General features: G+C 46.7%; 1 protein-coding gene, 1 long non-coding RNA gene and 1 other non-coding gene across 4 annotated transcripts in view; 2 read left to right on the forward strand and 1 right to left on the reverse strand.

The window, feature by feature from the left end:
* Positions 1–12,454, reverse strand: part of TSFM (Ts translation elongation factor, mitochondrial) — a 101,174-nt gene extending 88,720 nt beyond the window's left edge. The window contains exon 1 of the mRNA XM_085880102.1: positions 12,414–12,454. Within this exon, the coding sequence (XP_085736228.1) occupies positions 12,414–12,439 (26 nt within the window). The 5' untranslated portion in view covers positions 12,440–12,454. The remainder of the gene's footprint in view (positions 1–12,413) is intronic.
* Positions 12,455–15,970: 3,516 nt separating this feature from the next.
* Positions 15,971–16,042, forward strand: TRNAQ-CUG (transfer RNA glutamine (anticodon CUG)). Its single transcript has one exon. It is a non-coding gene; the product is annotated as a tRNA-Gln (tRNA).
* An 844-nt stretch (positions 16,043–16,886) lies between these two features.
* The window catches only part of LOC147029174 (uncharacterized), a 76,404-nt gene continuing 69,959 nt past the window's right edge, over positions 16,887–23,331 (forward strand). For both annotated transcript variants that reach the window (XR_015056834.1, XR_015056835.1), the window contains exons 1-2: positions 16,887–17,483; positions 18,057–18,227. This is a non-coding gene — a long non-coding RNA (uncharacterized LOC147029174). The remainder of the gene's footprint in view (positions 17,484–18,056; positions 18,228–23,331) is intronic.

Below are 23,331 nucleotides of genomic sequence, written 5' to 3' on the forward strand. Positions count from 1 at the left end.
CTGGTGTGATCCACAAGAGGGCACCACCACACACTGGTGTGATCCACAAGAGGGCACCACCACACACTGGTGTGATCCACAAGAGGGCACCACCACACACTGGTGTGATCCACAAGAGGGCACCACCACACACTGGTGTGATCCACAAGAGGGCACCACCACACACTGGTGTGATCCACAAGAGGGCACCACCACACACTGGTGTGATCCACAAGAGGGCACCACCACACACTGGTGTGATCCACAAGAGGACACCACCACACACTGGTGTGATCCACAAGAGGGCACCACCACACACTGGTGTGATCTACAAGAGGACACCACCACACACTGGTGTGATCCACAAGAGGGCACCACCACACACTGGTGTGATCCACAAGAGGGCACCACCACACACTGGTGTGATCCACAAGAGGGCACCACCACACACTGGTGTGATCCACAAGAGGGCACCACCACACACTGGTGTGATCCACAACAGGGCACCACCACACACGTGTGATCCACAAGAGGACACCACCACAGACTGGTGTGATCCACAAGAGGGCACCACCACACACTGGTGTGATCCACAAGAGGGCACCACCACACACTGGTGTGATCCACAAGAGGGCACCACCACACACTGGTGTGATCCACAAGAGGGCACCACCACACACTGGTGTGATCCACAAGAGGGCACCACCACACACTGGTGTGATCCACAAGAGGGCACCACCACACACTGGTGTGATCCACAAGAGGGCACCACCACACACTGGTGTGATCCACAACAGGGCACCACCACACACTGGTGTGATCCACAAGAGGACACCACCACACACTGGTGTGATCCACAAGAGGGCACCACCACACACTGGTGTGATCCACAAGAGGGCACCACCACACACTGGTGTGATCCACAAGAGGACACCACCAGACTCTGGTGTGATCCACAAGAGGGCACAACCACACACTGGTGTGATCCACAAGAGGGCACAACCACACACTGGTGTGATCCACAAGAGGGCACCACCACACACTGGTGTGATCCACAAGAGGGCACCACCACACACTGGTGTGATCCACAAGAGGGCACCACCACACACTGGTGTGATCACTTATAACTTCATTTGTTTGTTTTGTTTTATTTCCAAAGAACATTATGAAAGCGTCTCACTCCGACACACAAAGGTAACTCGAAATAATATATATATATATATTTTATTTTTTTTAAACTGGTATGCACAAGCTCATCGTGCAGAAGACCTCCTTGTCAGCCAACGACCATCCATTTGTTGTGCCAAACTGTCCGTGGACGTCCTCCTGCAGTTGGGTCACTTGTTTTTTAGGAGGAGGTTGGTGGCAGGATTTGCACTCCGCCGCAGTAAAGCACTTCATTTCACAAAACCCACAAATGTAAGAATATCTGTAAACGCGCTCCATGGGAGTACCTCCAGCGCTGCTGCCCTACGCAGGGCAGCTCACCAGATGATGGGATTGGGGCAAAGCCTTTGGGACCCCCATTCCTTGATGATAGGAGGAAAACCACGGGGTAAACCTCCAGGGTCAGATTGCGGTGATGTGCGGCGGAGTGATGGTGAGGTGTCGTTCCCCGGACGGCGGTCTCCTTGGTTAACCGAAGACGGTCCCTTCGGGTGGGTGCCTAGAATGTCCTGTCTCGAAGAGAGGATCATCACCTCTCTCTGTTGTGATCTGAGCTCAATCGTTTGAACATCGATATTGCAGCACTCTCTGAGGTTCGGAGACCGGAATATGGTGAGATCATGGTGGGTGTTGACACCTACTATTGGTCTGGTCGACCTGATGGTTAACATGCCAAAGGAGTTGCTGTAGCTGTGTCCAATAAGCTGACTCCAATGATAATTCAGGTAACACCGGTCAACGAGCGTATTATGAGACTAAGCATTTGTCATTCCTTGGGTGTCACTTCCCTGGTCTCTGTCTATGCTCCGACTGAGGTGAGTGATCTCACCGTAAAGGACACAGTCTATGCCACGCTCAAGTCTGTGGTTGATCAGTGCCCCAGGTGATATGCTCTTTCAGTAGTCGGAGATTTCATTGCATCGACTGGAGCTGATAGGGATGGTTATGAGACGGGTGTTCGTCCCCATTAGTCCAGAACAGTGAACCAGAAAAGTTCCTTGGCTTTGCAATAATTCAAGGACTTTGGGTGGCTGGTTCATGGTTTCAGTGCCCACAAGCTCATCGCTAGACTTGGTATTCCAACGCTGGCGGTGTGGCAAAGGGGATTGACCATGTGCTCGTTCATGGTCTCTGGAGGTTGATCCAGAACTGCAAGGTTTACCGAAGTGCTCATTTCCTCAATACTGACCACAGGCTTGTTGTATCAACTCTGAAGTTTCAGCTTCAATCCAGGAGAATGGTACCATCCCAGATCCGGCTAGATGTTGGCAAGCTCAAGGATGAGAGGGCAGCGGATGAAATGTGCAAGGAATCCGTGAGGGGGTAGAGTATCACCTGGGATCAAGTGATTCTCGTCCCGCTTACAAAGGAATTCACGCATTGCGTTCCTCCAAGCCTGTCCCTCGGTGCACTGCAGTGAGAGCGGAGAGTGGTCGGCTCTTGACAGAGGAGTCCAAAGTGAAGGCTCGCTCGGCTAGTTACTTTGAGCGACTGTACCACGGTGATCCGCCAGCTCTCGGGTTGGATGTCAGGGGTGTTACAATCCCTATTGCTGACCCTCCAATAAACTATGATTCACATTCGTTTGTGGAAACACGGGCTGCGGTGAACCGGTTGAAATGGGGTAAAGCTCCAGGGATCTGTGGCATCCATGCTGAACTTCTCAAGGCTGGTGGAAATGCTGCACTCGTGTCGTTGCATTCAGTTCTGTGCTCTCCTTGGAACACAGGCATCATCTCAACTGACTGGAAGAGGGGCCTTGTTGTCCCTCTCTGCAAAGGGAAGGGTGATTGCCAGGATGGCAACAACGACTGAGGGGTGACGCTGCTCTCAGTGCCGGGCAAGGTCTTTGCTCGGATAATTCTTGATAGGGTTCGCCACCATCTGCTTGAGCACCAGCGTCCAGAGCAGTCAGGCTTTACACCAAAGAGGTCAACGATTGACCATATCCTTGCTCTTCGTGTCCTCACCGAACGCAAATGAGAGTTTCGGCAGGGGCTGCTTGCAGCCTTTGTTGATCTCTGTAAAGCTTTTGATCCAGTGAATCGGGATGCCCTCTGGAGGATTCTTGGTCTTCGTGGGGTGCCACCAAAACTGATCAATCTGATGTCTGAACTCTACTCTGGTACTGAGAGTGCTGTGAGATGTGGTGGTACCATCTCCGACATTTCCAGTTGTTAATGAAGTTCATCAGGGGGTGTGTACTGGCCCCCACACTTTTCAGCACTTGTATGGACTGGATTCTCGGGAGGATGTCAGAGAGATCAAGCTGCGGTGCATCGTTTGAGAATGTAAAGATCTCTGACCTTGATTTCGCAGATGATGCAGTCATCTTTGCGGAGACTTCAGATATCCTTTTGGGGGCCCTCGAGGTGCTGAATGAGGAGTCGGAGCCACTGGGATTACGGGTTTCTTGGGTCAAATCTGAGATCCAGGCTTTCAATGACATCTTGGAGTGCTATCTTGTCTGTGCCTGTTTGTGGTGAGGATGTTGAGGTCATGGAGAGATTCACTTACCTTGGCAGTGATAATCATGTCTCTGCTGGCTGTAAGTCATAGGTCAACAGACATCTGGGTTGAGCGTGGGAAGTCATGGATTCACTGGATCATGGGGTGTGGTGCTGTCAGTACCTGTGCAGGACGATGAAAGTCCGAGTCTTCAGGTCCTTGGTGCTTCTAGTCTTGTTTTATGGATGTGAGACTTGGACTCTGACCAGGGATCTGCGACAGAGACTTAATTCCTTTGGTACCAGCTGTCTTGGGAGAATCTTTGACTATCGCGGGTCAGACTTTGTGTCCAACGAGCAGTTGCTGAGAGAGACTCAAATGAGATTCATCACCTGCATAGTCCGTGAGCGTCAGCTGTGGCTGCACGGACATGTGGCTCGTTTTCCTGATGCTGATCCTGCTCACAAGATTCTCTCAGCGAGGTAGTCTCATGTGTGGAGGAGTCCAATGGACCGACCATGTGTCTCGTGGTCGCAGCAGGTTGATCAGCATTTCACGGAGATGGGGATGGGCCAGACATCTACGTGGGGGATGGTCAGATGGAGGCCCCTGGAGTCCCGGCGAAAAGTGGACGCAGCCACACGCCGCTCCGGCGCATGCTCCCATACCTGACATGACTCAAAATGAGTGGAAAATGAATGAATGAATACATAATTTTTTTTTTTAGTGATGCACATGGTCCACCATCGACCACGACAGTCCACTATCGACTCCCGCTTTCCACAATCAACCCACTTTTGGTGAAACTACCAAAATTAAGAATCACTGCTCACCTTCACTCTTTCATTCCTCTTTTTCCCCCCACCTCTCACACTCCCTTCAATCCCACTTCCCCCTCCAGTTCTTCAAAACAGCTGCTCACAACCATCTCAAATCATGAGGTCCAGATTCAGATCTGACCTATCAGTGAGATACAAAATGCAAACTATTCAGCCTGGTGGAGGTATGAGCTCCACCAGTGCCATTTTTGTTTGGCCTCCAGCTATTGCATATGCATAGGGGAAAGCTTATTGTTGGGTTTCTACAATTAGTACCCCCAATTATTAAAAAGGACCACAGACTTTCTTCACCCCGAGCAGTACGAAAGCACCATTTCGACAAAAAAAAACAGATTTTCTCCACTCAATTTCCGAACTGTATCAATGTCCCAGCTTTATCTTGATGCCGGTTGCGACTTTCGGAATGAAATTTTCCATCAGTAATGTCAATAAAATGTGTATGCGGTGGGGAGAGAGGGGAGGGTAAGGGGGGAGGAGGTGATATAGTTTTTTGACCTTGACCTAATTTTATGATCATGACCTAATTGTGGACATTTTTTCATTTTTTCCATCAAAACTCAACCAAGGTTTGTCCGATCAGACCGAAATTGCCATTTCTATATAGCCAACATCAGGTCGAATTTCCACTTCATGTTCATCATACCCCTCCCCGGTTAAAGGTCAAGGTCAAATGACGGTCTGAAAAAAAAAAACTAATGATTTTTTTTTTTTGTCATCGCTCAATTTTGCCAATGCGGAATCTTAAAAACCGCTTGGCCTTCCAAGATGTTCTTCCATCATAATGGTGAACTCAATGAAGTTGTGCACCTGGTATTTGCTTGGTGTCCTTGACCTACTTTTTCGGATGGTGAATTAATTAACCAAAAACACCTTTTTGATTATAACTTGAATAATTTTCCTCCGATTTTCAAGAAATTGAGTTTTAGCGATAGATTGTACAGTAACCATCTCCGATTTTGGAAATTCTTCCTAGAAAAAAAAAAATTGACGTCACAATATCTCCGCGAATGGAAATCGCCAATTCCATTATCTCCGAAACGCGGCAACCTGTTTGAATTTTGTCTGCGGGAATCAAGCCGGGCATTAGCACAGATAATTTATCGCAAACCTGATACAGCACAATGACGTCATATTCGTTTTTATGACGTCATCATTAAGAGGACGAGGATCTTAGCTCATTTGAGCTTGTTAAATGGAAATGGTCGTCGAACCGTCCAAAACAAAACCATTTTTGAGCTGACGGTGAGTTAACGGTAGAACCGTGCCCCTTCCTTGCAGGTGCCTTGGGGTTTAGAGGTCTAGCCAAGCCACTGTGCCCATTGCTCACTGGTGCCTTGTGGGTTCGATATCTAGTAAAGACACCGTGCCCCTTGCTTACAGGTACCTTGTGGTTTAGAGTTTAGAGGTCTAGGCAAAATACTGTACTCCTTGCTTACAGGTCTCTTGTGGTTTTGAGATGTAGCCAAGATACCGTGCCCCTTGCAGGTGTCTGGAGTTTGGCCAAGCACCCTCCAGTGGGGGGGTAGAGACACAGAGGTGGTGTGGAGGCGGGGACTGAGGGATGGGGGGTAAAGGGGGGGGACCTCACTCGATATCACAACTTTTTCCAGTTGTTCCAAGGATATTGATGTAAAAAAATTTTTAAAAATTTGCTTTTCGAAGCCACTGACGACTCCTAACCTTGAGGTGCTTTGGTTATATGATCAGTACTCGAGATCGTGACACACGCAAGCGTGTAAGCATTGTAAGCACCGTTGCATCGTCACAAAGCAGGGCTCATTACACCGTACACTCGAAGCAAAAATCTGGGTTAAGCAATTGGTTCACTTTGTCTGTGTCTGTCTGTCTGTCTGTCTACAAACGTCAGTTTATGATCAAGGAACAACTTAATTTCAATTGATTGTTTTTACCCCCACCACTGAAGGTGGACAGAGGTTAAGTTTTCCCACGTCTAACTGTGAGTAGGATATCTCATAAAGTTAAGGATGGATTTGGGCGAAACTTGGTGCACAGGTTGGGTGTGTGACAAGGACGAATCGATTCGATGTTAGTGAAGATCTGGATCTGGATATTAAAACATTTTTAAGCGATTCTTCACCATTGAGAGAGATAGGGCCAAAAACTATGCATAGCAACATATCTCAAAAAGTTAGGTGAGCAGTCATGTGGTTCAGATCTGATGCAGATGTTGCCCATCAGTGGGATACAAAATGTAAACTGTTCAGCCTGGCGGAGCTATGCGTTCTGTTTTCAATTGAATCATATACTTGAACACTGTGGAACGTAAATCACCTTTTTGGCATTTTCAAAACACTTCCGTTTAGCAATACTTGGTCTTTCATGGATGTTGTTTTAACGCTTACCCGGACTATTGCTTGTCGCACAGTCCTGCAAGAATAGCAACAATTGTTTTATAAATGACTCCCAAGATGACCCTTTATATACATCACGATTTAGATCAATGACGTCCCAGAAACAAACCTATCATATAATCCGAAAATCATATAATGCGAAACTTGCATGACCATATTTTTTTATTTATTTCAATCAATCAATGTCTTTTCGACCTGCTGTTACCATGGTGGGTTAAGGTGTTTCCAATTGTCTTCATTCCGTTACACAACATTCTCTTTGGTAGTTTATGACTTCAATCAGAAAAGAGTTTTGTATTTGTGCTTTTCCCATTCGGTATTGACAAGATCATTTAAGCATTGTTATTCTAAATGCGTCCAGTGGGCACCAGGCCGAATGTTTGTCGGGAATTGAAAAGGACAAATTAATAACATGTGTGGACTCCACTTGCACAAAGGTCGACGCGGCTTGGATTTTGAACTGTCGTCTTTTTTTTTCTGCCAAGTATTGAGTGTGTCCAAACTTTCCCAGGTGCTCAATCAATGAGTGTGTCCAAACCTTCCCAGCCCTGCACATGCAGAAATGTACTCTTACAAATCAGATGCACCGGTCAAAGGGCAGAGGGGTGGGGGAGATTAAACAATAAAGTATTTTGCACCACTTTTACCTGCAACAATTTTCAAAGGAATGTAGAGTGCAGTTTGCTGGAAAGAGGTAACTATTTGAACGACATATCTGTGATCACAAAGTGATCGCCAAGGGTAAGCCTCCTTCGGCACCTGCAATCCAACGATGGCTGTATTATTTTCGTGAAACGATACGACCTTGACCTTCAACAGTTAGGGATCGAGTACAAACAACAAGAAAATGTGTCCCCATCTACAACCTATCCATAAAACTCAACATCATGAAAAATGAAAATTGGAGGAAAATAATTATTCAAGTTGCGACAAAAATGTTGTTTTTAGTTAATTAGGTCAGAATCCGAAAAAAAAAAAATAGATCAAAGACTCATCAAATATCAGGTGCACAACGTCAGTGCAGGTACTATTTACTATTGCGATGTCGAACGTCGTCGAATTTAACGTCGAAAATTACTATTACTAGTACGCGCACATACGTGCGTGGCTGTACGTGCAAAAAAAAAAAAAAACTCAAACCGCGTGCCACAAACAACCACACAGGCCATTCCTTCGCTCTCACGTGCCCGTACGTGCATGGCTGTACATGCAAAAAAAACCTCAAACCGCGTGCCAGAAACAACCACACAGGCCATTCTTTCGCTCTCACGTGCCCGTACGTGCGTGGCTGTACTTGCAGAAATAAAAAAAGACTTTCAAACCGCGTGCCAGAAACAGCAACCACACAGGCCGTTCCTTCGCTCTCGCGTGACTGTACGTGCAAAAAAAAAAAAATTGGAAACAGCTTGGGAAAATTAAAACCTTGGGATTAATTAATAATTAAATTTGAACAATTAATTCAAACCTTGGGGAAACACTTGGGAACAGCTGAAACGGATAAAGAAGGATATCAAACCTTGAAAAGGCACATACTCAGGTCCCCAGCGTCGATTGTGACGTCATATCAAATGAAGAAGAAGAAGAAGAATTGTGACGTCAATCGTGCAAAAAAATAAAATAAATTGTGACGTCAATCGTGACGTTATAGCACCGTGTCCTGTCATTGGTTGGCAAATAAATGGCTCTAACTTGGGAAGCGCTTGTCCGATTAATATCAAACCTTGAAAAGGCACATCCTCAGGGCCCCAGAAATATTCCTGGCAAGTTTCAATGAGATCAGACCAGTGTTTGTTGAGAAACAGCGGTTGCAGACACACAGACACACAGAGATTGCTGGAATTATAGATAGATGGTGCAAGAACATCTTAGAAGGCCAAACGGTCTTTAAGATTCTGCATTGGCAAAATTGAGCTGACAAAAAATAATCTCTTTTTTTTTTTTTCAGACCGCCATTTGACCTTGACCCTCAACCCGGAGGGGTATGATGTAAATGTGCCTTGCTCTCGGGCCGAGGCTATCTAGAAAGGGCAATTTCATTCTGATCAGACAAACCCGAGTCGAGTCATGGTGAAAAATATCTATAATTGGGTCATGACCTTAAAATTAGGTCAAAGCCAAAAATGTCGATAGTTTCTATTCACATTATTGATGCAAATTTTAATTCTGAAAGTTCCAGCATGATCCGGGATACAGCTTGCAAATTGGCATTAAAAAAACAACATAAAAAATCCTACACGGTGGTTTAGTACTGCTTGGGGTGGAAGAAACTCTTTGGTATCATGAGAAATTGAGCCTGCTAATTGTACAAACAACCGCAACAACAGAACGAAGCCTTCACCTATTCTGCAGGAGGAGTGGGGAGGCTTAATGAATGAATGATTGCGATTAAAACTAATTATTTTGAGACAATATAATATTCTTCAGTAATAAACCAAAATATAAACTTTGCTATCAACTTGAGCAGCAAGTCATGGGAATACATTTATAGTTATCAGAAAGAGATAGTTCAAGAAATGCCAGGATTTATTATTAGATCCTCGTGGAGGATCTCTAAGTCTTACTCACGTTGTTGTTCTTGTGGACTTTTTTGTTTTACAGCCGACAGTTTTCATCGAAACTTCCTGAAACTTGGCGTATATATGTAGAAATTCCCTGCGCAGACAGTAACCATCTCAGATTTTGAAAATTCCTCCGAGAAAAAAAAAGTTATGACGTCAAAATATCTCCGCTAATGGAAATCGCCTAAAAAATTATCTCCGAAACTCGGCAAGCTTTTTGAATTCTGTTTACGGGAATCGAACAGGGCATTAGCAGAGATGAATTACCACACATTTGATACATCACTATGACGTCATATCAATTTTTATGACGTCATTCCTATTTTTTGATTTTTGTTTCACAACCCAGAGTTTTCATCGGATCTTTGTGAAACTTGCCATGTATATGCAGAAAGCCCACGCGCAGGTAGTAACCATCTCCGATTTTGGAAATGCTTCCTAGAAAAAAAGTTGACGTCATAATATCGCCGCTAATGGAAATCGCCTGTTCCATTATCTCCGAAACAAGGCAAGCCATTTTAATTTTGTTTGCGGGAATCAAGCCAGGCATTAGCACAGATAATTTATCGCAAACCTGATACATCACAATGACGTCATATTCGTTTTATGACGTCATCAAGAGGACGAGGATCTTAGCTCATTTGAGCTTGTTACTGCCCAGGTTTGCTGCGTCAGATTTCCATTGACTTTATTTGGATCGAGTGTTACTCTCGCTGAGGGACCCCAAAACATCTAATCATACTTCGAATAAATTTATTGGTAAGGTATAATCAAACCAGTCAGCATGCATGGTGTGTGCCTCCCTGAAGCCGTTCCTGCGGTAATTTTGTAAAACATCATCAGATATCCATCGGCTTTGTTACTCACGTGTCTTTTGTTACCTCTTCCACAACTGAGTAAGATGTGCTTCACTCGTGATTAAAACTGTATCACACGGAGGATGCATGGGGTGGACAAAGTGGAAACAGAAGGAAACTCAGAGGGAAAACTGGAAAATTTGAAGGAGGAGGGATTTGGTTGGGGTTAACGACGGCAGAAAAGATCATGGTTTTGGATTGGTGACTATCTGAGATGGTGGTGAACAGCTGTCTTGAAGACCTGGAGGGAAGAATGAGATTTAAGAGAACGAGTATGTGCCCGTACGTATCTGGCCGTACGTGCAAAATAAAAAAAATAAAAATTCAAAGCGCGTGCCAGAAACAACAACACAGGACGTTCCTTCGCTCTCGCGTGCCTGTACGTGCGTAGCCGTATGTGCAAACCAAAAAAAAAAATAAACCGTATCTTGCCAAAAGGTGACCACGTGTGACTTCTTTTAGGTCACACTGAGGTGAACAGAGCTGCTATCCACCAGGAGCGACTCCTTGAGGAATATCTGCCGACGAGAGATTCCGATGAGAATCGTTCTGCAGAGTAACCATGAAAAATATGCTTTTTCCTCATAACGTCACCAAATGACGTCATAATGTCTCAAGCTTGACATATTTAGAAAGCACTCGTCGAGGTGTTCAATTTGAGGTACGACACGATATGGTTCCTAAAACTTGAAAATTTGACCTTGGGGTCAAATATGTTTGACCTCAGGCGCTAACCATGAAGGTCAAGGCCAATCGCCACCAAAGATTAATCAGCTGAGCGCCAGACCATGAACTATATTACCATGAAGTTTGAAGACGATCTGATCAAAATTACTCAAAAAATAAGGGTTTCGTCGACTCCCCTGATTTGCGCCAAAGTGACCTTGACCTTTGACCTTGACCTTCAAAATTTTATGCGCTGAAAGGGACCTCTATAGGCCTCTGATATGCGAAGTTACAAAAATTTCCAATGATAACTGTGCTCTGCAGAATTTTTTATAAGTGATTACAGACAAACAAACAAAGAAACAAAAAATAAAAAAATAAAAAAAATAAAAAAAACATACAAGCTGAGTAACATATCTTGCAAAAACTTCGTTTTGGCAAGATAAAAAAAAACTTTGAAACAAGCACACAGGCCGTTCCTTCGCTCTCGTAAATGACAGATGGATTGGGGCATTGTGTTTATCTATAACTGCGGATAAGAAATCGAGAAATTATTAGAATACATCATCATCACTATCCGGAAGTCCGTACATTGTAACCTGTAATGGGGAATGCGGCTGAGGATCTCTTCCCCAACAGCCACACCGACGCAGCAACGTGTCCTGTCATTGGTTGGTAAATAAATGGCGAATCGGCCATGCCTCCGCAGTAACCTGTCCTGTTATTTGTTTGGTAAATAAATGGCCATAACTTGGGAATCACTTGTCAGATTAATATCAAACCTTGAAAAAGCACATCCACAGGGCCCCAGCAATATATCTGGCAAGTTTCAATTAGATCGGACCAGCGGTTGTCGAGAAAGAGCGGTCACACACACACACACACACACACACACACACACACACACACACACACACACACACACACACACACACACACACACACACACACACACACACACACACACACACACACACACAGCTGGAATTACAGATAGACTAGTACATGCCCGTACGTGCGTGGCCGTACGTGCAAAAAAAAAATAAAACTTTCAAACCGCGAGCCAGAAACAAACACATAGGCCGTTCCTTCGCTCTCGCGTGCCCGTACGTGCGTGGCTGTACGTGCGTGCCCTTACGTGCATGGCCATATGCGCAAACCAAAATTAAAAAAACCTTTCAAACCGCGAGCCAGAAACAACCACACAGGCCGTTCCTTCGCTCTCGCGTGCCTGTACGTGCAACCCCCCCCAAAAACAACAACAACAAAAGACTTTCAAACAAACACATAGGCTGTTCCTTCGCTCTGGTAAATGACGACTGGATTGGGGCATTGTGTTTATCTATAAATGCACACAAGAAATTGAGAAATTATTAGAATACAGGAAGTCATCACCATCCGGAAGTGGTGCGTGCCCGTACGGAATGTTCACATCATTCCACGAATTATCGCTTTCCTTGAAGTAACAACTGCTGTGATACTCACACACACAGAGTTAATTAAAATCCAAATTAAAATCAACTTTACCTCCCTGTCTTTGCTTGCCATGACATTCGCTGCCATTGACCATTGCCACTCCTCCGCCACGGTAACTGAGGCACCGATCGATCCCCATCGAAACCGGCACGGCACGTGACGTCAGCGTCGGCTGGCCACGCACCGGCCTACGCAGCAACGTGTCCTTTCATTGTTTTTTGTTTTTGTTTTTTTTTTGAATACCTTGTCGAGTCTCGTGTGAGAGCTAACTAACAACGCACATCAAGGGGGGGCATGAGACAATAGGGGAGGGAGTGGGAAGGATAAAACAGTGGGGAACAGAGACATTTGGAGATCTGTGGAAGGGAGAGGGATGGGATGGGGAACATGGGGAATAGAAGATGGACATTACAGGGACTTTCAGGAAGGAAAGCAGGGAATTTGAAGGAGGTGGGCTTGGGTGGATTATTGGAGGTAGAAAAGATCGAGGATTTGGATGGGGGTGAAGAAGGTGAAGAAGGATAAGAGGTGGTGGTGAACTGCTGTTTTGAAGGCCTGGAGGGAAGAATGGGAATGAATAGAGTGAGGGAGTTTATTCCAAAGGCGGGAAAAAAAAGAGGAATCAAAGAGTGAAGATGAGCAGTGATTCGTGATTTTGGTAGTTTCACCAGAAGGGGGTTGTTGGCGGACCTTGAGCGCCCTGCGGAAATGTGGTGGGGACAAATCACAGAAAGAGCAGGGGGGGGCAAGGCTGGAGAGGAGTTGGTAGAAGACAGGAAGACCACCGACCAACCTGCGGTGATTGAGTGAGAGGCCCAAAGACTCAGCCTCATTGCGGGAGATACCAATGATCCAAAATGCCTTGGAGTACTGCTCTCCCCTCTGGGCTGGTGCTCCTGCCTCCCACCTTTCTCGGCTTCACGCTGTAGAAACCATCAGGCTGCGGACAAAAGCTTTGTAAGTGGTCAGGAGCTCAAGAGGGCCGAGGAAGGACTTTGTACGACGGAGGATTCCCAGTCGGCGACTGGCTTTTGAGGCGAGGTTGGAAATGTGACTTTCCCAGGAAAGGTCATGGCAGATAGTGAGACCAAGAAGCTTGAAAGAAAGGACTTCTTCCAGAGGATTGTAGTGAAATTGGATGGGAGGGGGAGGGGTTTCTAAATAGTCCTTTCGGAGAGACACAGTGAGAGTGTGAGATTTGTCTGGATTGAAAGACATGTTCCACGTGTTGGACCAGTTTGCGATTTTATCCAGATCTGCAGTGAGCGAAGAAGCTGCTGCTTGCCGGTCTGAGGGATGACCGATGGTACGGCAGAGGGTGGAGTCATCAGCGAAGAGATATAGAGGATTGTCCAGAGACTCGGAGAGATCATTGATGAAAACCAGAAAAAGAACAGGGCCGAGAACGCTACATTGGTTTGGTAAATAAATGGCCATAACTTGGGAACCACTTGTCCGATTAATATCAAACCTTGAAAAAGCACATCCAAAGGGCCCCAGCAATATACCTGGCAAGTTTCAATTAGATTGGACCAGTGGTTGTCGAGAAACAGCGGTCACAGACACAGACACATTGTTGGAATTATAGATATATGTGGAAGTTGGTTCCACAGGTGGGGGAAGAAAGAGGAACAGATGAGTGGAGGTGAGCAGTGATCCTGGATTTCGGTAGTTTCACAAGAAGGGGGTTGATGGTGGACCGTGTGAGCCTTGAATAAACCTGAAGGGCGGGGGGGGGGGGGAGGGAGGGTGGAAAGCACGGCAAGAACAAAGGGTGCAAGACCAGAAAAGAGGTTGTAAACGAAAGAGAGAGACCACTGACCAGTCTGTGATGGCTCCGTGATAGACTTTTAGAGTCTACTTCATCACGGAGATTCCAATAATCCATAAGGTCTTGGTTTCCACAGCATTAAGCTGAGAACGATGTGAGGCAGGGGGGCGAGCACAGAGGGGAAAGCACTGTGCAGCACTCCATCAAGTTGTGGATGAAGGTGGATAGTTGCTCAGATGTACCAAGGAAGGACTTTGGAGGACTTTGGATGGCAGTCGGTGGCTGGCTTTGGAGGAATACTTTGAAATGTGGTTTGCGCAAGAAAGATCATGGCCAATAGTGAGACCCAGGAGTTTTAATGACTGAACCTCCTCAAGAAGATCTTTATATTTTTAGTATACAACGTCGAGGCTCGTATGAGAGCTAACACACAGAACGTATAACAAGGGGGGGGGGGCAAGAGATGAGAGGGGTGGGAGGTTGTTCCAGAGGTGGGAAAAAACAGAGTAATAAAAGAGTGAAGATGAGCAGTGATTCTTGATTTTGGTAGTTTTACCAGAAGAGGGTGGTCAAGAGAGTACAGAGGAGAGTTTGCCAGATGGTCCTTTCAGAGAGATAGAGTGTAGATTAGGGTTAGGATGGTCCTTTCAGAGACAGTATCATGTTTCCCATTGTAGTTAATCATGGAAAACTTGGCAGCACAGCGGATGACGTCGTTTCAAGGATCCAAGTCATGATTCAACTGACGAGGTGCCACAAACCGTCCTGGCAACTTGAGAGTTGTGCCGAAAACTAACTCGACAGCACAGCACCCGAGGTCAGACTTAACTCCAAGTTCGGATACCCAGGAAGACAAATAGGAAGACTCTGCGTCCATCTTGTATTTGCATGGGCTTTCGACTGTCGATGGAATCGTTCCACGAGCCCATTAGGTGACGGGTGATAAGCTGCGGTTCGGGTTCTCCGACTGCCAAGTAGATCAGACAGAGCTTGGAAAAGAACGAGTAACACGATCAATGGATGTGAGCAGGTACGTATCGCCATCTGGAGGTCGAGGTCCAACGAGATCAATGTGAACATGGTCAAATCAATGTGGACGTAGCTTCGACGGACATGAGAACAAGCCATCATGTCGAGGTGGCCCGCCTCCCCGGTGGAGAGAGCGAAGTGCTGCGGGAGGAAAGGGCCACCAACAAACAGGTCGATCGAAGCTCTGAGTCAGGAGGGGAAACGCATCGCTGAAGCTCGGGCTGTGAAGGCGGTTTAACTCCAGTGAACTTCAGTTTAACTCCAGTGAACTTCAGTTTAACTCCAGTGAAAACTCAAATCAGCGAGTCGTCACCCACAACGGTGTAAATGGTGAGCTGCTGATGCAGTGGCCTGTGCCGCAAGTAAGCCGGTTCTCATTTTGATGACCTTAGACGGACGACAGGCTGAATCAACCCACCTGGTGTTAATTCAACGGTTGAGAGGGGCTCAAACGGAAGAGCCTGGATTCTTAAGCCAACAACCTCAACCACAAACACCAGTTTGTCTCGAAATCGCTTGATCAGCTGAGCGAGCGGCTCGCAAAGCGGTTGACACGGAACGTCTGGCTCGGCAAATGACCGCAAGATGCTCGAACAGAACTGCTGGGAAAAGGCATTCGCAACCCTCATCACAGTTGCCATGGTACCGACGACACAAAGAAAGGAAAACACGAGGTTTGTGACGAAAGCGCTGGTTCGAATGAACGAATGACGTTTTGTTTACCAAACAAAATCTTCTTCTTCTTCACGTGACCACACAGGAAGAGATATCCTTCTTGTAGGTTCAAAAGAACAGTTTCTCTTAAGGCGGTTCCATGGTGTAATGGTTAGCACTCTGGACTCTGAATCCAGCGATCCGAGTTCAAATCTCGGTGGAACCTCAATTTTTTTTAACGACGTTTCCAAGGCCTAATTGATCAAATGATTGTTACTAAAAATTGTTATCCTTCATTTGTTCTTGCATTTGAGAATTTTTTTTCCCAAAGATTGTACTTCGTGTTCGTTTGGGTGTCGAGCAGAATCGAGGCACTTTCACCACGTGCGCTCTGTCACGCGCTCGGTCATTCAGGGCGCGCGCCCATCAAGGCCAATGCAGCCACGTGGTACCACGTGGTACCACGTGGTACCACGCCCGACTGGCATCCACATTCAGGGTGCGCGCCCATCAAGGCCAATGCAGCCACGTGGTACCACGTGGTACCACGCCCGACTGGCATCCACATTCAGCGTGCACGCCCATCAAGGCCAATGCAGCCACGTGGTACCACGTGGTACCACGCCTAACTGGCATCCACATTCAGGGTGCACGCCCATCAAGGCCAATGCAGCCACGTGGTACCACGTGGTACCACACCTAACTGGCATCCACATTCAGGGCGCGCGCCCATCAAGGCCAATGCAGCCACGTGGTACCACGTGGTACCACACCTAACTGGCATCCACATTCAGGGTGCACGCCCATCAAGGCCAATGCAGCCACGTGGTACCACGTGGTACCACACCTAACTGGCATCCACATTCAGGGTGCACGCCCATCAAGGCCAATGCAGCCACGTGGTACCACGTGGTACCACGTCTGACTGGCATCCACATTCAGGGTGCACGCGCATCAAGGCCAATGCAGCCACGTGGTACCACGCCCGACTGGCATCCACATTCAGGGTGCACGCGCATCAAGGCCAATGCAGCCACGTGGTACCACGTGGTACCACGCCTGACTGGCATCCACATTCAGGGTGCACGCGCATCAAGGCCAATGCAGCCACGTGGTACCACGCCCGACTGGCATCCACATTCAGGGCGCGCGCCCATCAAGGCCAATGCAGCCACGTGGTACCACGTGGTACCACGCCTAACTGGCATCCACATTCAGGGTGCACGCGCATCAAGGCCAATGCAGCCACGTGGTACCACGCCTGACTGGCATCCACATTCAGGGTGCACGCGCATCAAGGCCAATGCAGCCACGTGGTACCACGTGGTACCACGCCCGACTGGCATCCACATTCAGGCACTCGATTGTTTCCGCTCACCAAGCGGGTAGTTCGTCCAGGGTACACAATGGCTGGTGGTCCCTTTGAGATAAGTTTAAATTAGAATTGGACAAGTACCGAGAAGTATTGGAGGTTGAGGGGTGTGGGGAGGGATGGTGACAAAGCTTTTTGGTAGCGCGAGTATGGATGCGACGTCTGTGAGAGGGTCTCGTCAAGAGATTGTGTGGTCTTGGTGTTGCGTGTACATTCACACAAATTTTCCAGAAAACAACTTTCCATCCAACCCCCGTACAAGTCGACAACTACAGCTTCCATCCAACCACTGCAGGTAACAGACAACAACTACAACTACAACTACAACTACAGGTGATAACTTTCCTCCTCAATGTGAAGGAAACCGTGGATTCTTTAACATCCACCAACCAACGCCGGCAGACTGGGCACCTGGCTTCACGCCCATCCGAGGGACGGCACACACACACTGATGAATCACCCTACCTGTAAAACACCTGGGCGGCAGTTTATTGATGGGTCGGGATTCGAACCCAGCATGGACAGCTTGGAAGTGAGTGTGCGTACCTCTCGGTCCAGTCTCGGCCATCCTCCCATGTCCCTGAATTATTGATGGGATATTAAGAGGATCAAAGTAAATCATGGTCATGGTTTCATTCCTAATGCATCTGGACAATCAATGATTTCACATCACTCCGGGACTTATCGTGCGGCACAATGCCAACTACTTTCACCGAAGGATGTCCATTGGCATCCCAGAGGAAGATCCCTCGAATGCTGATCGGTGCGAGGGAATATATTTATTTTAATAAAAAAATTAAAAAAAAAACTTTTAAAAACTTATATTTTTGTTTTGTTGTCGTTTTTATTTTATTTATTTATTTTCCAGGTGGGTGAAGGCGGTTCTTGGGTGAGAAACAACATCAACCACCCAACACCCCTTGATGAGACGCCCACCAACAGCACTCCGTACACTCAAACTCAGGACTCCAAGACCCCAAGCCAGCCACCCAAACCGCTAAGCCAACACCACGCTTCGTCCTGTGAACATGAGCGAAAGGTGAGGTTAATCAATTGGTTTACCTTGTCTGTCCAGGCTCCAATCAGTTTATGATCGTGGAACAACGTGGTTTCAATTGAACGGTAGATTTTAATCATAAATCGGAAAACGAACCTAGAGTTTAATGGTACTTTGTCGTTGAATTTGTCCCAATCGCACATGTACAGACAGGAGTGAGATTAAAAAAAAAAAATTTTTGACTCTGTCTGGCAGTCAAACAAAATTGAAAATCATTCCAAACAGGAAACTCACCATTTTTAAGGACGTCATAAAGGACACAAACAACAGGTACGAACAGCTAATGTAATGCGTTACATAAGGTGGTGTAATCGACACTACGGTAAATTACCCAATTAATTTATTTGTACAACTTTACAATCTTTTGTTTTATTTAAATTGAAGTACCATGTATACTTAACTTGAACACAAATCACCTTCTCATTACTTCCAAAAAGCTCCAGTTTATCAGTACTCGGACATGTTCTAAAAGGTGGTGTACAAGACCGATTCAATCGTGCTAAACTTAACAGATTGGTTTTTAAGGATGTCACAAAGGACACAAACCACAAGCATGAATAAATCATGTAACGTGTTGAATAAGGTGGTGGAGGTCTGTAGGAGAGACGCTACATCAACGGCGGTAAACTTCTCAAAATTGTTTTCTTCTCCAACCTTTAAAATCTTTATTTTATTTCAATTTAATTACGTACTCGAACACTGGAAAACACAAATCGCCTTGTTGGCACTTTCAAAAACACGTTTAACAATATTTGGACAAAATATTACGGCATTTTGCATCATCTCGACGAATCAAATTTGCTGCTCGTGGACCCTGCACGTGCCCTTGTTTTGTAAGACTTTGCTGGGTAAGGTGTTCTATGAACTCTCTAGCTTATTCAGAGTTGGTTCAAAGTATTTTTCTTTGCACATGATCGATCGACTCGTCGAAGAACTATAGCAGACTGGAAGGGAACAAAATGGAAAGGGGTAAACACCAACAGTGGAGTTGAAGTGAGAGTGAGGAGGACACATGATAGAAAACATGAATAAATGAGTGCAGGTGAGCAGTGAGCCTTAATTTTGGGACATCAACAAGATTCCCAAACTCCAGGCTTACAAAACAAATTCTCGGAAAAAGAATGACACCGGCATCCAACATCATAAGGGTCAAAGCGAGATGCTGTTCGACATCTGGTGGATGATCATCAACAAGATCATCAACAAGACCCAAGGTATAGAAACAACGCAGACTGAGAGAGACAACGACAGTGTATCTATAACTTTGCATCCCAATAACAATTCAACATTGAATTAATATGAAGTTAAACTGTATACGGTAGAGCAGAGGCATCAACACAGAGGCCTGAGTAACATGAGCCACATGCATCGATCTTCCCCGATTGCTGCCAGGCATCGATTTCCCAACGGGAGCAAAGCGGTACTCTCCCAGCCGGTCCACTTAAAACACCGAGCATACAATGGCCTGCAATAAATCACCACCGAAAGCGTATTCATCACGAAGTGCTTCTGAGAAAGATCGAGATGGTCATCGAGATTGAACAAGTAAGAATTTTTCATTTCTTCGGAGCAGCAAAGTTATAATCAATAGTGTAACAATATTTCATACGGAGTGAAAGAAAATCAACAAAGAAAAAAAAAAGACATCATGTAGAGCACAATACTTGCAAAACCTACAACGACCCCCCCCCCCAAAAAAAACAAAAATATGCCATGGATACATCAAATTGTCTGTTTCATTAACATTAAAATTGACGATCTTAATCAAAGCTCAAGTCAATCGCATGAAAATTGATTATTTTAGAACTTTGAACTCGAGTTGACCTTTGACCTTTTTAACCTCAAAAATACTTGCTTTCCAAATTCAGTGATGCACGATGTAATTGATCTGTAATGTTCAATAGAATAGGATGAAAATTGTCCATTTTTGCAGCCAAAAATTGATTTTAGAAATACGACCGAGTTGACATTTGACTTTTTGACCTCAAAAACAGTTGGTTTCCCAAACGCAACATGCAAATCCTGTTCAACCTTCAAGTCAATCGGATGAAAAAATGATTTTAGAAATTCGACCTCAAAATCGATAGCCTTCTCAGTTGTGACTACCTCTTCAACTTATTAACGTTTCATCACGATCAGTTTATAATTGACACGTAGGTGGTTGACAGACAGACAGACAGACAGACAGACAAACAAACAAAGACGTCGTGCAGAGCACGATACTTGCAAAATCCATAAAACAAATTTGACCTCAAAAATAATTGGTGGTTGAATTCAATGACCAAAATATGCAACTCCTCTTCAAATTTCAAGTCAATCGGATAGGTCAGGTATGGGAGCATGTGCCAGAACAGCGCGTCGCTGCGTCCACTTTCCGCCGGTACTCCAGGGGCCTCCGTCTGGCCATCCCCCAGGCAGATGCCAGGCCCATCCCCATCTCCTTGAGATGATGGTCAACCTGCTGCAACCATGAGGCACGTGGTCGGCCCACTGGCCTCCTCCACTCATGAGACTCCCTCGCTGAGAGAATCTGGTGAGCAGGATCAGCGTCAGGAAAACGAGCCACATGTCCAAACAGCCGCAGCTGACGCTCACGGACTATGCAGGTAACAAATCTCATCCGAGTCTCTCTCAGCAACCGCTCGTTGGACACAAAATCCGACCAGCGATAGCCAAGGATTCTCCGAAGAGACCTGGTACCAAAGGAATTAAGTCTCCGTCTCAGATCCTTGGTCAAAGTCCAAGTCTCGCACCCATAGAGCAAGACTGGAAGTACCAAGGACCTGAAGACTCGGACTTTCGTCCTCCCGCACAGGTACCGGCAGCGCCACACCCCATGATCCAGTGAATCCATGACTCCCCAGGCCCGACCCAGACGTCTATTGACCTCCGGCTCGCAACCTGCGGAGACATGAATATCACTGCCAAGGTAAGTGAATCTATCCACGACCTCAACATCCTCACCACAAACAGACACAGACAGGACAGCAGCATCCAAGATGTCACCGAAAGCCTGGATCTTTGTTTTGACCCAAGAAATCCGTAATCCCAACGGCTCCGACTCCTCATTCAGCACCTCGAGGGCCCCCAAGAGGATGTCTAAAGTCTCCGCAAAGATGACTGCATCATCTGCAAAATCAAGGTCCGAGATCTTGACATTGCCAAACGATGCACCGCAACTTGATCTCTCCGACATCCTCCCAAAAATCCAGTCCATGCAAGTGCTGAAAAGTGTGGGGGCAAGTACACATCCCTGACGAACTCCAGTAACAACTGGAAATAAGTCAGAGGCGGTACCACCACACTTCACAGCACTCTCAGTACCAGAGTAGAGTTCAGACATCAGATCGATCAGTTTTGGTGGCACCCCACGAAGACCAAGAATCCTCCAGAGGACATCCCGATTCACTGAATCGAACGCTTTACAGAGATCAACATAGGCTGCAAGCAGCCCCTGCCGAAACTCTCGTCTGCGTTCAGTGAGGACACGAAGAGCAAGGATACGGTCAATTGTTGACCTCTTTGGTGTAAAGCCTGACTGCTCTGGACGCTGGTGCTCAAGCAGATGGTGGCGAACCCTATCAAGAATTATCCGAGCAAAGACCTTGCCCGGCACTGAGAGCAGCGTCACCCCTCGGTAGTTGTTGCAGTCTTGGCGATCACCCTTCCCTTTCCAGAGAGGGACAACAAGGCCCCTCTTCCAGTCAGTTGGGATGATGCCTGTGTTCCAGGCAGAGCACAAAACTGCATGCAACGACACGAGTGCAGCATTTCCACCAGCCTTGAGAAGTTAAGCATGGATGCCACAGATCCCTGGAGCTTTGCCCCGTTTCAACTGGTTCACCGCAGCCCGTGTTTCCACAAGCGATGGTGGACCACAGTTGATTCGAGGGTCAGCAACAGGGATTGTAACACCCTTGACGTCCAACTCGACAGCTGGGGGATCAGCCTGGTACAACCGCTCAAAGTAACCGGCCCAGCGGGCCTTCACTTCAGACTCCTCTGTCAAGAGCCTACCACTCTCTGCTCGAACTGCAGTGCTCCGAGGGATGGGCTTGGATGAACGTAATGCGCGAATTCCCCTGTAAGCGGGACGAGAATCACCTGTCCACAGGTGATGCTCTACCCCCTCACAGATTCCTCGCACATAGGCCTCCTTGTCCACCCTCAGTGCACGTACAGTTTTACGCCTCAGCTCCCTGAACAGCTCAGCTCTGCCATTCAGCCTGGCCCTGCGACTCTGGTCAATGGTATCCAGTGTCCCTTGAGAGACAAAATTCTTCTTTGCCCTGCGGTGAACTCCAAGGCATCCACCGGCAACATCAAGGACGGTGGTCTTGAAGGTGCTCCACAACTCTTCAGGACCCCCCAAAGCACCCAGACCCCCAAGTGTCCACTCAGCCTGTTCGCAAACTCCTCAGCTACTCTCTCATCCCTGAGCTTGGCAACATCCAGTCTAGGCTGGGATGGTACCATTCTCCAGGATTTAAGGTGCAGCTTTAGAGTTGCTACAACAAGCCTGTGGTCAGTATTGAGGAACTGAGCACTCCGGTAGACCCTGCAGTTCTGGATCATCCTCCAACGACCGTCAATGAGGACATGGTCAATCTCCTTTGCCACACCGCCAGCGTTGGAATACCAAGTCCAGCGATGAGCTTGTGGGCGCTGAAACCATGAACCAGCCACCCTAAGTCCATGACTTCTTGCAAAGTCAAGGAACTTAGTGCTATTCTGGTTCATAGTTCCTGACCCATGGGGACCAACACACACCTCATAACCATCCCTATCAGTTCCAGTCGATGCATTGAAATCCCCCAAGACTAGAAGTGTATCTCGTCTGGGGCACTGATCAACCACAGACTCGAGTGTGGCGTAGAATGTGTCCTTCACGGTAAGATCACTCGCCTCAGTCGGAGCATAAATAGAGACCAGGGAAATGACACCTAAGGAGTGACGAATCCTTAATCTCATAATACGCTCGTTGACCGGTGTTACCTCAATTATCATTGGGGTCAGCTTATTGGACACAGCTACAGCAACTCCTTGGGTATGGTAACCATCAGAGCGACCAGACCAATAGTAGGTG

This window comes from Eptatretus burgeri, chromosome 4 (genome assembly GCF_056783735.1).
Source record: "Eptatretus burgeri isolate ZD-2024b chromosome 4, Ebu_testis_v1, whole genome shotgun sequence".
NCBI lineage: Eukaryota > Metazoa > Chordata > Myxini > Myxiniformes > Myxinidae > Eptatretus > Eptatretus burgeri.